The following is a 17783-nucleotide window of genomic DNA, read 5'->3' as shown; positions in this document are numbered from 1 at the left end:
TATTTACTCAGAAGGAAGTCCCATTTAGCAAAGGACTTGCAGCTAATTAAAAGGTGGAAGAATCAAAGTAAAGCCACTTTAAGTAAAAGAAAGAAGGGCAAGGAAGAAGCTGAAAACTGATGGGCCAATTGCAGGAAGCAGCCTCAATGCTTATCTATGATGAGCTTCAGTGTGTGTGTGTGTGTGTGTGAGGGAAATTCCCTACACCTTCGGGCTGAAAAAAACCATGGTTTAATACTACTACATGAATGAGCCGAAGTTACTCTCAGGCTTGCCTGCTCCACTCCTCCCCCCCCCCCGGTGTAGCCTGGAGGATGAAATAATAAGCATTCACTTCCAGAATTTATTGTAACAAGTCAAGAAGATGATGTGGTTTATGACCCTGGCTTGTTAAAACCAGAGTATCTCCAGTTCATTTTAAAGCAGGCAACCTCTCCTCATAGCAATGTTGCTGTAGGAGAGGGGAGTGGGAACTGCAAAACCCAAAGTCTCACTGTTGTTTATGCTCTGTTAGCCAAGACTTCAAAGCAGACTAGTGTTCAAAAACACCATAAGAATTAAGTGGATGAAAATTTTCATTCCAAATAAAGCAGGCAATGTGGATGCAACCACATGTCTTAATTGGCCCATTAGCATTATGTCCTACAACGGGGAGGGGACATAAACCAGTAAATGCTGCAATTCACAAAATTCATATGGGATTGTCAATGTACACACATAAAAATCAGTACTGAGGATATTGAATGTAACATGCACAGGTGCTGCAATTGCCCCTCATACTGTTATGGGCTGACATTTACCACATGGGGCTTTTCACATGCTTACAGAAACACCATGGTCAGCTTACATAAATAGTTGCCGTGTGCAAACCAGTTGCCCATCTAGAGTCAACCATGGCTCAAGCTGTGGCTTTCTGTGTGGCACTCAGAGTAAGAGAAACAAACTGATGCTTACCTTAAAGTATTCCATAAGAGATCTGGAGTACTTCATAGCATTCTCCCTCTTTAGTTTAAACATTCTCTGGTAGAGAAGGGATAAGCATCGGTAGCTGTGTACAAGTTTTTTTGGGGGGGAAAACACATTTCTTCTGTTTAATGAAATTGCAAACTAAACACAATCCAGTCCAAATTAAGCACACCCAAAATCATATGTCCTCATTCCCCATCAGACTGTCAGTTGCCCCTACCATGGTGAAGCTGCAATTATTTCACAATAATTTTAATGAGCTTCAAATCTGTAAAACCAAGAAAAATACATGTGCATTGGTCTGAAGTGCAACTGATACGAGTGGGAGAGATTGAGGCTGCAATCCTAACTCCATTAACTTGAGAGTAAGTCCCACTCAATTCAACAGCACTTACTCTTGAATAGGCATGTTGGAATTGTGCTGTTAAGTGCATGCGTAATTCTCATTTCAATAAATGAGGATTCATAGAACCATAGAATTGTAGAGTGGGAAGGCACTCAGGGTCATCTGGTGCAACTCCCTGCAATGCAGGAATCTCAACACACAGTCCCCCATCCAATGTGAAGCCATACCGGACCCTGCTTAGCTTTGCAAATGTGTAAGCAGTTTTATTGCTGCATAAGTGCATGGGTTTGGCTGGATCATTTGCTCTACATATCGTTTGCTCTACATATTATCCTTTCTCTCCTACAAGGAGTTCGGGGCAGTGCTCATGGCCTTTTGTGACTATCCTCACAACAAGCCTGTGAAGTGTGTGTGTGTGTGTGGGGGGCACAACAGGAGTACTAATTGAGCTTCATGACTGAGTAAGGATTTGAACCTAGGTCTCTCCCCAAGCATAGCTCAGCACTCTAGTCACTTCACCACCATTTTGTTGCCTCTTTCCCTTTGGGTCCAGTCTTCAACCTCCCTTAGAGTGGGAACCTTTTTCCCTATGAAGGGCTGTTGACTCAAGGCGGGGGGGGGGAAGCAACAGTTCAATATTCTCAGTGGAAAGGTTACGTTAAGTAATATGTTTGAATGTTGAATGTGTAAGTGTATGTCTATTGTCAATGGATAAAACAAACACCATTAGATGTACTATTGGATAAGTGATGGTTATTGTATTTGAATTTGTTTAAAAACCTTATGCACACACAGAATGAAATTGTGTAAGAGGCCACATGAGAAACAAGTTGAGAGCCACATGCAACCCTTGGGACACAGGTTCCTCTCCCCATGGCCACAGGGAGGGAGGGAGGGAGGGAGAGAGAGCAAGCTGAGTGGAGGTTGCCTTTCTTTGAACCTGGGCACTGCTCATGTGCCTTGTTCACTTTCCTAAACAAGGAGAAGAACCATGGACTCTCCCATTGCGTGAGGATCCTTGGCAGCTGCCCAACAATATCTACCCTGCTGTTATATCTAAGTTGTCTAAACCAGGGCTGAGGAAGACAACTCACCATAGAACTGCCAGTTTCTTGTCTCCATCTGTGGCTGTAGAGCAAGTGAAGTTCTTCAGTCTCAAGGCATACCTTTAGTGGAGAGAGATTTAAGGGGGGAGAGGAGGGAGGAAAAAAAGGAGAAGAGGGATGAAATATTGAGTGTCAGCAAGGATGCTTTGAGAAAAATTTGAGTGAGTCAAGCTATTGGTCCACCTAGACCTGGAGTGTTCTAATCCCCTTGGGAATTCAAAGGCAGAGATCTTTCCAGGTCTAGGCTCCTCAAGTGCTTTCAAACTTAGGGAGACTAGCATGTGGGCAATGCATTCTCAAACAAAACAACTGTGTGGGGTGCATCACCTGTGACACTGAACTGCAGAAGGGGGCCCCTTGGTGCTCAACCGTTTCCTGTCCTGGCTTGCGAATAATAAAGTTGGGCAATTTCCTTTCCTTTCCTTCTCCCCCTCCCCTCCTTCCCTGATGAAAGTGTCCCTCACCACCCGCAACATTCCGCACACTTAAGCCTTCTGAAAATCAAATCATCATAGAAAAACCATTGTTCTGAGCCTTAATACAATTTCACAGGTACTTGTGTTAGAGTAAGTAATAGAGTTCAGTGTTGCGTAAGGAGGTTTTAAGGTATCCGGGCGGTCTCATTTACAAGGGAGTAATGGAGTGCAGAAGAAATGCACTGCTTTTACCGCACTGGATCACTGCCGCCCCTGTCGTCATCACCATTATGTGCTTCATATATAAAGGACCCTTTTAGTTCAGCGCTTTCTTTCTTCATTTTCTTCCTCCCCTGCCCCTTCTTGTGCTTTACGACAGCTTCTGTCATACTTGGTGGCTCAGGACAAATTAAGGTTTCGTATCCTTTGAGGATGTGCACGCTTAAAAAGGAAGGGATTTAAAGATACAATTAGTCTAAACAGCCTTGGCAGCCGTATTTCCGGCATCCTGAGTCACTGTGATGTGTTGCTCATTCTCACAAATCAATGTCATCTGCGTGCATCTGAGCCTTTGAATAGCTATAATTAGCAAAATGGATTAAAAAAAGAACCCCCAAAGGTCTGCTGGGAGGGAAGACAGCAGGAAGAGACAAGGGACATCACTTGCTTACACTGTATCTTCCAGCTCTGACAAATCCCCCCCCCCGCGCTCTCTCCAGGGTAAAATTGTATGTGAGGGCAACAGACTCATGGCTTTAAAATGTTATGTGCACCAATCATATGAACATAAGGAAAGCTTCTGGATCAGGCCAATAGCCCATCTAGCCCAGCATCTTGTTCTCATGGTGGCGAGCTAGATGCCTATGTGAAGCCTGAGCACAACAGTACTCTCCCCACTTGTGATTCCCACCCCCTGGCATCCAGAGTGCCACTGCCTTTACTAGTGCAGGTAGGACACAGCCTATGTGGCTCCCTTCCACAGTGGAGAAAAAGGGCAGGTTTACATATCAGAAAAGGTGCACAAGTGGTGCTTGATGCCTCTCTGCCCACAGATTACCTCCCCACACCTGTTTCTCTGAACACTTCCAACAGCTAGGATAGCACCTGGCATTGGAGCTCAGATAATGAAATGCAACATGAAGCGAGGGGGGAAGCTGTGAACAGGGGTGAGGTTCAGCCCATCCAATGGATAGGTCTGGTTTAGTTGTGTTTTAGTATGTGATCATTCTGCTGCCCTGAAACCTCCTTTGTGATCTCCCCTTTCTGTTTAAACCAGAGCTGCACGCAAATACACATTCTGAAATATTTACAAGGCATATTATTTCCCCAAAGATAACAGCTTCTTTTCAAATCCGGTACATTTCTGCTATGTAAACAAATACTCATTCATAATGCAAAGCATGTACTATTTCCTCACTGATACTTCCCTGACATTGAATTCTTTCATGTTATAAATATACGTTTCTAAGGGGAAATCCCACAACTGCTAGGGAAAGTTGGTTCATATGCTGCGTGCACAATGCTTGGTCCTGTACATTTGGGTTGACACCTGACTTTTTAATGGCTTGCATGTGCAGATAAATGGCCATTGCACACACAGATATCACCTCAAACAATATATTTCAGTGGAATCAATTCAGATGCCAGCTAGCTTGTCAGGAAGCAACTCTGCTCCCTTAGTCCTTCACATGCTTTGCAGGGGATTCACAAAATCAAAGAATTGTAGAGTTGGTTATACTGCACAACCCTTGTGGTCCCTTTCCAACTCTACAACTCTTTGATTCTATGGTCAAACCATGGTTTGCCCATTGCAAACCATTGCAAACCACGTGAGGGGCTCATGTGCCTCCTCCTCTTCTAGTGGTTCAAGGTAATCAGGGCTGATATTCCCTTATAGGGCAAGATATAGTGGCTGCAAACCATAGTTTGCCTCCACATCAGCACTGTAGTTCAAAACCAGTCCAAGGTCCTTGATACAGAATCTATTTGAAATTCAACAGCTAAAATAAAATAATTTCAATCCAGAGAATGGTTATGATCCTCCCTCCTTTGATTTTGGTGCTTATATAAGGCCCAATCTGTAGGGTTGGATTGCTCAGTCTTTCTGGTTTGTGTCAATTTCAAAACTGTTCATCCATCAGTCCATGTTTGCATGGAAATTCTTAAATAAATTCTTAAATAAACATTTTACTACAAAATGCATATTTAAATAGCAGTTTGTCTCAGTGCAGACATTTCTAAACTTTTACACACTTTTATCTTTTACACATTTTGATATGGCTTCAGAGCTGAAGGCTGGATTGCATAATCTGGAGAAGCGTGAAATCCAAAGGGTAACTGCATTCCAATCTGCACATTAGTGTGGGAGGTGCAAATCAGATCTGTTCACATAAAAAAGTGGACTGAACGAAGATTCTCCTCCATCCTTATCTATCCTCTGAGGCCTTTGGATCTGGCCAAACTTTGCCAACCTGGAGCTTTACGGCTACTGTTGCTTATTTTTATATAGATAAAGATCCATAGCTATTTTAAAGTTACGCCCTGAGCTGCCTTAAGCATTATGGAAAAGCAGGCTAGCCATATTTCCTATAAAACAAGTAAATAAATAAATGGCAATAGTTTTAATACCTGCCATGTTTCAGCTGCTATTAAAAAGTGTTCCCATATTAAGTGAGAGTTGTTGCAGCAAAGGAAATTGAATTGAAAACTGCTCTGGGGCAGAACTTATTAACTCCAAGATCTTCAAGGAAATCTCATATTTACCAGCCCATAAATAGAGCTGGGTTAACTGATCAATAGATCTATCTTTATCTCTGTCAAGTTGAATTTAGCCAAAGACTGCTGATCACAACCACTACATGGGAAAGATCCTGCAAACTCCTTTTGAAATGAAGGCGTATAGTCTTCGAAATTTAGCATGCACATAAGATAAGACCCTCTTGGTTGGATTCAGACTAGGGGCTCACCCATGCTTCTGTTTGTACTGTGATTTCTAGACGTCATCCTTTTCACTCTGATCACTGATTGCCTTTTTGTAAAGAAGGAATGTTCCCCTCCCCTGCCAAACCCGTTTGACCCCCATGTAACCATTGGAAACTGAAACTAACAAAATTTTGGCATGCTTCTCTCAGCCAGTAATACACATCTATGCAAGTCAAAAAAAAATGTGTGTATGTGTGCATATACATGCAAAACAGGGGCTGAAAAGCTGAAACGAACTGACAAATTTCATTCGGGAACAATTTTTAACAGCCAAATTACAAACCTCTGGAAAACAGGGTTTATAACAGAGATCCCAGTGGGCTCCCTTTAATGTCTGGAATGATAAAACTATCCCTTTTAAAAGACAAGTGTCACTGCCAAATGGTGAAATTACTATGCTTTACTTCCACCCACTACATTTCAATTTTAATTTTATGAATATTGCAAATTATATAACACACACATTATAACCTCTAACGGGGCTAATTTATAAGAGCAGTGTCCATCAATTATAAATTTTCTGTGACATTAATAAAATGGCAAGAAGAACTAATTATGATGACTTCTGAGATGAAGATGCCTTGGACTAATCATTAATGAGGTCGAAATGATACTTTTAAAAAGCGTAGCAAGTTCTAATTATGAGTGAAATGAGATTATGAGAATGATCACAGGAAAGCCATTAACCTGATGAGTTCCACAGTCTCGGAGTACATAGTGTATGGAGATTTCGCCTCTAATGGATCGCGCTCCATAGCATTGCCGCACTCGATGAAGGAAAGGGCAGCGTCAGCATAATTCACCGCTTTGCCAAACTTCTCCACCTGAAAAGGGGGAAGAAGAAGCACATTCAAGATAATGCCACAGGTTTGACTTCGGGATAGGCATACACGAGCCCAATGGTTCATACATTTTTGTCAAAACCAGAGATGGTGAGCCCTTGTAGTCTTTATAGTCCCACTCCAGCAAAGAAGAGCCACAGCCCTATAGTTCAGCATCTGTAAGTGGCTTAATTGAATGGTTCTAAAGCCATGAGCTTCAAATGAAGGATCAAAGTCTTCATTCACAGGTATATCTGCATCAACTGTACACTTTTCAGCCTTATCCATGCATTCATAAGTGGCCAAAATGAGCACGATAGCTCTGTCACCCTCTTCCACATTGTCCTCTACCAGTTGGAGGGAGACTGTTTGCAGCGGGAATGCCTCCTCTATTCTTCAACTCCTCCTCCCAAATAGGAAGCAAACAGCAAACCATATCATTTTTAACCCCCCCAAACCCCCACATTTAAAACATCTGAGAAAAATTTAAAAGTCACGTATCTTCATAGCTGATAATTTTAAGGTTGCCATGAATGGTATTATACCTATCCATGCATAGGTTTTTATTTCTGCTGCTGAAGCAACAGTCAGGTCACAAACCAATGTGAAGCAAAGCCAGGTAAGTACATGAGACACCCAAGGAACATAATGAGGTTGTACTATAGAAATCATTAATCTCCTTCAAGTTGGTGGCAGCATGTTTGGAAACTGCTATGAAATGGAAGACAGCCACCGGATAAGCCCCTGAAAAACAGTATCTTTCGGCCATCAAATGTTTCAGTTAACAGGACCTTTCTTATTTTTAAAATGCCTGCTGAAAGTGAATGAGGGAGACAGCCATACTGATCTTTCAGGGTTCTAGATTGCGCGGGGAGCTTCTTTGTGTAGCAGAGGCTCCCTTTGAGTAAAGGGAGTAACTGGAACAGCAACAGTGTGTGAAGATAGCATGCATGCACTCCCTTCTCTCTGACATTTACGCCACTTATGAATGCCTGAAGACAGCTTCTGTGTGCAGCTGATGTAGATATACACATGAACAATCATGACTTAACCACCAAGAAAGACTTAATGTATATTTGAAGGGCGGTTTGTTGATTTTGAGCCTCACCTGTGCACCCGCCTCCTTCTACATTAGGATCAGTAAAGCCCTGAGGGGAAGCCCTCTTCTGAAGACCCCTCTTCTGTAATCCTCTCCTCTCACATTGGGTGGAAATCCCTCACTGGTGCCAATGAAAAATAATGATGAAGATCAACTGGCCCCGACTTGGTGGAATGCTCTGTCACAAAAGACTAGAGCCCTGTGGGATTTGACATCTTTCCGCAGGGCCTGCAAGACAGAGGTGTTCCGCCTGGCCTTTGGTTTGGACTCAGTCTGACCCTTATGTTTCCCTCCCCTTATGGTTTCAATCTATGGGGTACTTTTAAAATGAGGCTGCATTTTAAATTGCATTTTAACCTGTATTTTAAATTGTCCCCCCCCTATTATGTTTTTATTGTAATTTTAGTGGTGTCAGCTGCCCTGAGCCTGGCTCTGGCCGGGGAGGGCGGGGTATAAATAAAATTTATTATTATTATTAAATTTCCCTCAAGACGAGGGGAGGAAAGTGTTAAAATCCCTCTGTGCATGTTCTGTTCCCATTATTTATCAACCACCCAAAACTGATGCAATTTGCACTGATTTTTATATAAAAAAATACAACGCTAAATGCAAAGATGACTCTAATGTCACACCTAGTTTGTCAGAAAGGTGACAGCTACTTGAGGTGACTTGATTGGACATGGAGATAACAAACTGCAGGCAAATCCAGGAAAATAAAAGGGGGGCATGTGATGAGGGCCCTGGCAAGAATAACAGGAGGCTCAGGGATGGGGTAAAAAAATAGGGTCAAATACAGGTTGTTCCTTCGCCATGATGGATACGTGAGAGGTCTGTGATGGTCATGTGAGGCTGCTGTCAAGTTGTTAAATGGTGCTTGTCTCTGCATTCCAGTCAGAGCATAGGGGATATTCAGCAACACCATGTGATGGGAAAGAGCTTCCTTCAGGCAGCAGCATGATGCACGGTGCCTTTTTGCATTAGTGCTGCATGAGAAACAGACTAAATTCTGCCAGACGCAGATAAAGGTAGCAAGATGAAAGGCTCATCAACATGCTGAGCAAATTGGGCAGTAGGGAGTGGAGCACAGGGTTGGGTAGGGTGGGGTGAACAAACTGGCATGGTGTGCAGAAGCGGCCATGAGCCATTGCCTCCAACTGTTTGCTAGTGGGCTCCAAGGGGTACACAAATGTTCAAGATCCTTTAAAGGTCAACTGGCCATGGTAAGGTGCTCTTGGAAATATTCATCAATGGATAGCTATGTTTATGAGCATGCTCTCCATAGTCTGGCATCAGCAAATCAGCTCGGGTCCCCATCGTAGAACAGGCCCTTCAAGAAGTATGAATATGAGTTCAGTGACGAGCACAGGGCACAGTCCAAATTGTGAATTACGCCAGGAGCGGATCAAGGGAGGGAATGCAGCCAAGTGAGAGAGTGCCTTCTTTGCATGCAGAGAAACCCTGTTTCCACCCAAGGCACCCAAGCTACAAAGGCAGCAGAGGCCAAGACCATGGATAGTTACTGTTATGTACTGAAGTTCTCACCCTGGGCCAGCAGGGGGATACTGTAGTTATGCAAATGAAGGATCGAAAGTGACGTTCAGTGATTGGATAGTTTTAGAAAGTTATTACAGTAACAAGGTATTGGAGCTCTATATAAGCAGGCTGACTGAGGCCTTCACTTCAGTTCTGTTCCAGCTTACAAATAAAGAGCTGCTTTGGAAGAATCGCTGTGTCGTCTGATATGTTCACCCACAATTTAACAGTTACTACCAGCCAGAATAAATGCTGCACAAACAGGCTACATCTGCAATGTCCTCTTAAAGTACTTTTACACCATTCTCAACAGTAATCATAGGTTCCCCCAAATAATCCTGGAACTGTAGGTGCAGAGGCTTGCTAGCAGAACCCCATTCCCCTTGCAGAGTTCCCTGGGAAGAGGGACTGGTGATAAGTCATGCCCACATCTGATCCACTGTACAGGGCTCAGTAACAGGACAACAAGCCTTCAAATATTTCCAGCTCTTTCAACAAGCTTTCCAAGTGAATATTGTTATCCCAGTTGGTATCAGTTCTGGACAGGAGGCTCTGGTCCCTTGGTCAGTTTTCCTCACTATGGTTAGATATACAGTACTGTCTTTCTTATTTAAATTACAGTAATTATTTCAAAATCTGCATCTATATGCATACATTAGCATATTCAACGAGGGCGAATCTGTGTCCTTGTTAGTGCTCTAGCTTTGGAGAGAGATGCATTTTCCATGGGGGGGGGGCACTGCCTAAATGGCCGCCCTGCAATTGATTGGTAAATCCAACTTTGAACGGCCTGATTGCTGCCACTTGGTCAGAAGACATTATCTGGGAACACCCTGTGTTACTGCAGATGATGTGCAGATTCTGCTAATTAATGGTGCTCTGCGCCAATAATTAGAGTAATTAATTGCACACTTTAATACACCATGCAAATCTGAAGCAGCCCTCTGGCTTATCACGATACCTTTGCAGTTCTGAGCAAACTGCCTTACAAGGCGCGTGGGGGTTGGGGTTGGGAAGTAGAATGTGGAGACCTACCAGGGCATCTGCTTTGTGCTTCAGCTTCTTGGCCTCTTGCATGTAGTGATCTGCATTGCGAAGCCTGAGAAAACAAGGAGAACAAGAGTAAGCAGCAGCAGCTGTAGCAAATGAGGCTTGTGTCATCACCTGTTTAGAGAATGGGCACAGCAGGGTCTGACAAGGTTGGGACCATGTGGGCACACTGGGAGGAGTGTTGGATGGGCAATATTGGTGCCCTGGTCTGGCTCCAAGCTTGCCGCTGCCCCACACTGTCCAGGTTAGTGATGGTGATAAAGGTGCTGGCAAGATGGCTTCTTGGTGACATCCCTCTGTGTTAGCTGCTCCTGTTTCATTGGCCTGGTTTAGACTTGGTTTTTAAACCTGGTTAACACTTGCTTAGTTTATCATACAGAATCGCAGTGAGCTTGATCACATATGTTTTATGTGGTGAAAAACAAAATCCTCACAAATATCCTTACTTATTTATACCCTGCCTTTTTATTTGACAGGGAGTCCAGACAGCTTACAGACAAAATAAGAGCAGCTAAAAACATAGGAAAAATAAATAAAACTATTAAACATTAACAGAATTAAAACTATATATAAAAGATATATTTTAAAAAACAGGCAGATCGTTATAAAAAAACCCAGCAACACTGCACCAGGGCTTTCATGAAAAGCAGCCAGTTTCCCAAAGCCTGTTGGAATGAGAAAGTCTTCACCTGATGGCAGAAGGACAGCAAGGAGGGAGCCAGTCCAGTTTCTCTAGGGAGGGAGTTCCAGAGTCTGGGAGCAGCCACCGAGAAGGCCCTCTCCTGCATCTCCACCAAGTATGCCTGCGAGAGTGGCAGGACTAAGAGAAGGGCCTCCCTGAAAGTTATCAAAACCCAGACAGGTTTCTATGGGGGAATATGGTTTTTCAAAGAGCTTGGACCTTTATAGGGCTTTATAGGTCATAACCAGCACTTTGAATTGTGCCTGGAAACAGACTGGGAGCTAGTGTGGCATAAAAAGAAAACGGAAAGGAAACAAATTGTTCATCGATACACATGGCTGTATTATGCTCTAGGGAAAGCTTAAGTGGTTTTTAGCTGATGTCTGAAGCTTAATACCGACAGGACTTGTTGCCTTGATCAGTTGTTTTTAATTATTCCAAGAAACTATTGCCCTCGTACATGACTTTCCAGTCCTGTTTCATCCTTGTCACCTTATCATGAAGCAGGCTAGGCTGAGAGTGTGACTGGCCCAAGGGCACTTGATGAGCTTTCTGGCTGAGCTGGGTCCCCTTTGTTCTTCTCGCCTGACAGTGTGCCCACTATCTGATACTGAATCTCCCTTGATTAAGATCCAAAACACATAGACAAACAATGGTTTACTGTCATGATCTAAGCCCTGCCCCCTGGAGAGAGAGACTGATGAGACCTAGAGATGCCAGAGAGCCTTGAGGCATGAGGGAATTATTGCAACCATGGCTTGTTCAATGCAGATGTAATGCTTAACCGTGGTTAAGACAAATAATATTTAAAAACTCATGCCTCAACAAATAAGCTCTCTTCCTGGCTTGCAGCCAATTATTAACCACTGTTTAGGTATTTAGATACAACGCTTCACTGCAGTTAAGTGGAAGCCATGGCTAAGCCTTATGTTTGTAGAATGCTCTTGTATGTCAAATATCTGATAAAAAGCGCTGACTGGTTTCCAGGAGGAGAAGCGCCCATTTATTTTTGCTTCTTTCAGTCTTATCAGTGCTAAGCTGCTGGATGCAAAGAAGTGATTGATGAGCTGGCTGCAAAATGGCTAACTGTGGAAACCAGGAGCCCAAAGGGGCCTATTAAACTTTGCTGAACAGAAGGAAAAGAGAAACAATTCAAAGTGATTAACCGTAACAAGGTTCCATTAGAAAAGCTAAAATGTAAAATTATGCAACAGGAAAAAGAGAAGATGTATATAGTTCTAACATGATGGTCAAGCTAAAATTCCACACAAATACCTAAATGAGGATAGTGGCAATAGTGGTAATGCAAAAGGGTTTATGTTCAGTTCCTGGAATCTCCAGTTAGAAGAGGCACAGGGAGAGAAGATGAGACATAGCCTTAAGGGCAAAACTAGTCATGATGCTAGTTGCAGGAATACTCTGAGTGTGCCTAGTTTTTGTAGTTTAAATAGTCATTGTGGTGGTCATGGGAAAGATTGAGGCTATGGACCACATGGAGGGGTTTGATCAAGTATGAGGAAGTCTTGACCCTGCAGATTTTGCTTAACTACCACTCACCATCTTCCTTGGCCATTAGTCATGCTGGCTGGGGAACCAAGTCCTAACGAATTCAGTGGAGCTTACTTTCAGTTAAGTGCACACATAGGATTGCTCTTTGGAAATACAGATGTTCCAAACATCTCAAGAACTGTAACTGAATTCTTGCAACATGTGCAGTAAGAATTCCTCAGGCATTAAAATATTTCTTAAGTTATAAAGTGTAGCAAGGAAAATCAGGGTGGTGCCCTCTGGATGTTGTTGGACTACAAATCCCATTAGCACCAGCCAGCATAGCCAATGGATTCAGGGATGCTTAGATTTGGGAAGGACCATACCTTGCATGTAGGAGGTCCCAAGTTCAATCCCTGGCATCTCCAGGTATGGCTGGGACAGGCTCCCTGTCTGAAACCCTGTAGAGCTGCTGCCAATCAGAGTCTGATTCAGTATAAGGCAGATTCCTGTATTCCTAAGAGCTGGAGTCCAGCAACAAATCCAGAGGGCACCATGTCAGATGTTGCTGGAGTTACAGGCAACTCCCACATTTTCTTGGAGTCTGTGCCTCAAATCTAGGCAATTGCAGGGCTCTGCCAATTTAAAGCGTGAACAAGAAATGGCTGCGTAGGTTTGCTCTAACTACTTACGTATCATCAAATGTTATTTTAGGTCTCCTTGGATCACGATTCCCATTGGTGAAGGCAGGAGTGGCAGGCCAGATGCTACTCTCTGGGTGGCTGGTGTCAGGCAGAGCATTTGAGGACCTGCTGTGGGAATCTTCCTCCTGCAGAAAGTGATTTTTAATTAGCGGCTTTGGTTTTCGTGCTAATAATATCTCTAGATGTCGTGTTAAGCAAGTTTGTGTGTCTCGAAATTAAAACCAAGGCACATATTTTGCATCTCGCAGCCCTTATGTCACAAGTCAAGCTCAATAGATTAATTAAGAACAAGCAGCTACATATTGCTCACACGCACGGTATCATTAACACCCACTTCTAGGAAGGTGTAATGTCAGCATGGACGCCTTGTAGCATCGCTTGCTTATTAAAATAAAGTGGAAAGAAGATGAATGGCAAGTGAAAGACTCACAGGATCCGATGATTAGGGCTGGAACTGGGGATAAGCAGTGGGACGGCCGCTGAAAAATAATTCACAAACTTCCTCCCCTACACATTTAAATCAACATCCATTAAAATAATGACTTAATTCTATTAAATTGCTATAGGACATTACAAAAAAGCATGCCCAGCCCGAGGCATTTTGCTTCCTGGGGTGAAGGACAATCTTCCCCTTGCAATTTTCCACATACAAATGCTGACCCGGGTTTTTTCTTTCTTTCCATTTTTGCAAAACTGAGCAAGGGTGAACTTACTGGTGGTGACCCTTTCCCCCCTTGTGGATGCCAAATGGCGGTTAACACTTCCACCCCCACTGCCCCTCTCCCCGAACAACATTACATCATGATATAGTGCTACTCTAATGGGGAGGGGAGCCAGTGGGGAAATGGTAGCAGTTGGTGGAGGTCAATATTTTCCCCTCCTACCTTGGAATGATCACTGTTGCAAAACAGGCATAGTATTAAAGGGAAGTCAATTCTGCACTTCCCCCCTTGCAACCCTTTGCCAAAAAGTCTCCCCAAATTTGCCCCCAAGTTTTCCCTGGAACACTTTCAGCCCATCATTAACTCTGTTTGGCCAACCTGTAGCAAACAGTATAGATCCTATTTGGACATCCCCCCAACTCCCATCAGCCACACAGCCATCATGGCCCACAGTGAGGGATTATGGGAGCTGGAATCCATCAACATCGGGAGAACGCCACATTTGCTACTCTGGGGACAGGGCATGGCGGAGCAATAGTTTGCTCTGGTACAAGGGAATCCCTGTTCTCGAGTGTCCCTGAGTGACTTACACAGCTCCCCTTTGTGCTAGAAGCGGATTTGTTCTCATTTTTCCGGTGTTTGGAGGAGGTGCTGGCCTGCAAGGGATTTGAGAGGTTGTTCTCTTGGCCAAAGGAGCTGCCACTGCTGCTGCTCCGCCGGGCTGCCGTCTCATTGAGCAGAGGAGACAACGGGGGTGGAAACAGCTTCTCTTCCCTTTTCTTTGTTGCCTTTTTCGCTGAGCTGGTGCTGCCAAGCGAGAAAGAAGGACCTGTTGTTATAACCTGGGATGCGTTGACACCGGCAAATTCCAGCCAGATTCTTTCGTGCCTCCTGTTGAGTCAACAGGAGCTTCCGCTGGTCAAGTCCTGGGCCCTGGGTTTCCAAGAGTTTCCTGAAGCTGCTGCTGCTGCTATTGCAGCAGCTGCATTGAGAAGGCACATGTGTACCTTCCCCGCGAATGTCAGGTGACAGTGCTGTGCGTAAGTGCTTGCTCTACATAGCTGAGGCACTCCAAAAGTATGCCCTGCAACTTGGGTCCATCCGAAATGGCTAATATAGTAATTTCTCTTCAGAGGCTCCAGTTGGTGCAAAACACTGCAGCTAGACTGCTGATGGGGGACAGATGATTGCCAGCACATTAGTCCAGTGCTCGAAATCTTGCACTGAACGCCCATCCACTACCAGCACAGGTTTAAGATTCTTGTATTAATTTACAAGGCCCTTAACAATTTGAGTCCAGGTTACCTCAGGGGCTGTCTTAACCCTTATCTCCCTACCTTTTTTTTGGGGGGGGGGGAGTCACTGTTAGCGATTCTCCATGGCTCAGGCACACAGTTTGTACCCAACAGGAACAATTTGCTCAATATTGTGGGTCCAGTTTTATGAAACTTTATTCTAGTTGAGGTTAGAAAGGCCCCCTTCTCTGTTGAACTCCTGGCACTTACTGAATCCTTTTTTGTTTTTTTCATTCTAACGGGCATTTTAATTGATGTTTGAATTTATAGTTTTAACTGTTGTTTTTTGGTATTGCGTTTTTGTAAGCTTCTTAGAGGCTATTGTGGTTAAGCAGCATAAAAATTGTTTCAGTAAATGAATAAATGATCTAGTGCCTTGGAAATGTTTTCCCACCACCCCTAGGGGGGGAAAAGACTGACATTTAAACCTTAGATGTAAAAAGAAGAAAGAAAAAAAAGGAGAGGCAAATATACCCAGCTGATTTCTTAACATGTTAATTTGACCATGGATTTTATTATATTATTATTATTATTTTAGTTACTGCCCTAGTCCAGTCAATGAAGATTACTTGAATTTTAATTTTTCCTTAGACAACTCATATTGCATTCTACAGCCATTTACTTTTCATGATTATTGACTCAAATTTTCAATAGCAAATTAAGTCAACAAGAATTTATGTCTCCCTCTTAGTCAATTTAAGTCAGTGTCAGGCAGTTATAGATTTACAATACCTCAAAGCAACAAATCAAAGAGGAACAAGGAAAGCAAAGCAGCTTGATTTCTCGATTGGGGGAAATTCAATGGCCTCAGCTGGCAGCATGCTTCCCGAGCTTTCGCAAGAGTAGCATCTATTCCAGTTATTCCCTAATTGTGGCCATTAGCAAATTAAAAACCAGTTTCATCAAAATGGGCATTTAATTGCCCTTCTTCCTTACATGTTTTATCTATCTATCCATCTATCCGATTCTTAGCTAAGAATACATATTCAAGAGAACTGAGTGCAAAATAATTTGCTATGGCAGGGGCAACAGCTTGGTGGTAGAGCACATCCTCTGCATGCAGAAGATTGCAGTTTCAACCCCTGGCATCTCCAGGGAAAGGTCACTGCATGAAAACATGGAGAGCAGCATCTGGTCGGTGTAAAAATGCTGACCTGGATGGATCAAGAGTCTGACTGGGTGAAATGTAACTTTCCATGTTCAACTTGCTTTAACCAGACCTTTGTAAGAGGAGGTTGAAAGTGTGGCAAAGAATAGATTTCATTTAACCTTTCCAAGTATGTCTGTAGATGAGGGAAGGGTTTCTAATCTGTGTGAGAAACTCCTAAACCCTAATTCTCATGTTGTCCCACAGTCCTTTGGGTGGATCCCAAACCACTGCAGTAGCATCTGAATAATGAAGAAGAAGAGTTTGGATTTGATATCCCGCCTTTCACTCCCCTTCAGGAGTCTCAAAGCGGCTAACAATCTCCTTTCCCTTCCTCCCCCACAACAAACACTCTGTGAGGTGAGTGGGGCTGAGAGACTTCACAGAAGTGTGACTGGCCCAAGGTCACCCAGCAGCTGCATGTGGAGGAGCTGAGACGCGAACCCGGTTACCCAGATTACGTGACTACCGCTCTTAACCACTACACCGCACTGGCTCTCCGCACTGGAATCACAAAGTGTAGGAAGCTCCTGTACCCCATTAGCATTTTATCTCTCTGGGGATGGTAAGTTCAGAATCAAAGAATCATGTAGTTGGAAGGGACTATCACTGTCATCTAGTCCAACCCTTCTGCACTGCAGGAATCTCTTGCCCAGTGTGGGGCTTGAACCCATGACAAGGAGATCAAGACTCTCAAGCCTGTTGCACTTGCTGAGCTATCTAGCTTGGACATGAGCAGCCTTTAGATTTTTCCACTCCCTGTGATTCTACTATTCAAATATCACTTGAGCAGCATGGGAGCAGAAGGTACATTTAGGGCAGTATGACTGGTTCTGCTGTACTGGGGACCAAGTCTAGGGGGCGCCACAAGGTGTCTCAACTCTGATGAATTGAACTGAGCAGAATGGAAGGTGAGAGGCAGGGAGGACACCAAATCTGGACCTGGCACAGGGTGCTGTTGGAATTTGAAAGACCAAAGTCTGCCCCTGATGGGAGACATCTATGAATAATTATTAATTCATATTTTATTGGTGGAGTCTATGCTATATTTCTTTGCATTTTTGGTTATAAAATGTGTGTGCGCACACACAAAGTTTCTTTTATAATGATCTCGTTGTGTTTTATATAGAGCACTTAGGGATTTCACATATTATTGGCATATAAGTATTATTATTAATAAAAAAACTGCAACAGTAATTAAAAAGAAGAGATAACTACATTGGATTGGTTCCTTAGCATGGGAGTAAAAGATGAGTAAATAGTCTGATTTGGTTTGCCCAGAGATAACATTAATCCAGTTAGGAATTGAATCCTTGCAAAGGGCAGGGCTGTGCAGAGAGCTAGAAACTGTGGTTCTGAGACTAAGAAATAACAGTAAACAAAAGAAGAACCTGAAGGTGAATATTGGTGAGGTCCATGAGCATGGAGAGTAAGCACTTCAAGTTGCTGACAATGTTCAGCAATTGCTTTAGAAGTGTCCACCTAT

General features: G+C 43.4%; 1 protein-coding gene across 6 annotated transcripts in view; it reads right to left on the bottom strand.

Moving 5' to 3' along the window:
- AFF2 (ALF transcription elongation factor 2) overlaps positions 1–17783 on the bottom strand; it is a 401939-nt gene that overhangs the window by 9637 nt on the left and 374519 nt on the right. For 4 of the 6 annotated variants that reach the window (XM_082207167.1, XM_082207166.1, XM_082207168.1 and 1 more), the window contains 7 exons: positions 14446–14662; positions 13182–13318; positions 10305–10368; positions 6504–6640; positions 3087–3275; positions 2407–2478; positions 955–1048 (listed from right to left, as the gene is read on the bottom strand). In XM_082207167.1, coding sequence (XP_082063293.1) covers positions 955–1048; positions 2407–2478; positions 3087–3275; positions 6504–6640; positions 10305–10368; positions 13182–13318; positions 14446–14662 — 910 coding nt within the window. The remainder of the gene's footprint in view (positions 1–954; positions 1049–2406; positions 2479–3086; positions 3276–6503; positions 6641–10304; positions 10369–13181; positions 13319–14445; positions 14663–17783) is intronic. The other 2 variants (XM_082207169.1, XM_082207171.1) reach the window with 1 other exon arrangement.

This window comes from Podarcis vaucheri (assembly GCF_965113315.1).
Source record: "Podarcis vaucheri genome assembly, chromosome: Z".
In the NCBI taxonomy this organism is placed as follows: domain Eukaryota; kingdom Metazoa; phylum Chordata; class Lepidosauria; order Squamata; family Lacertidae; genus Podarcis; species Podarcis vaucheri.
Note: the sequence above shows the minus strand (reverse complement) of the source record. Positions and strands in the feature narration are given on the sequence as shown.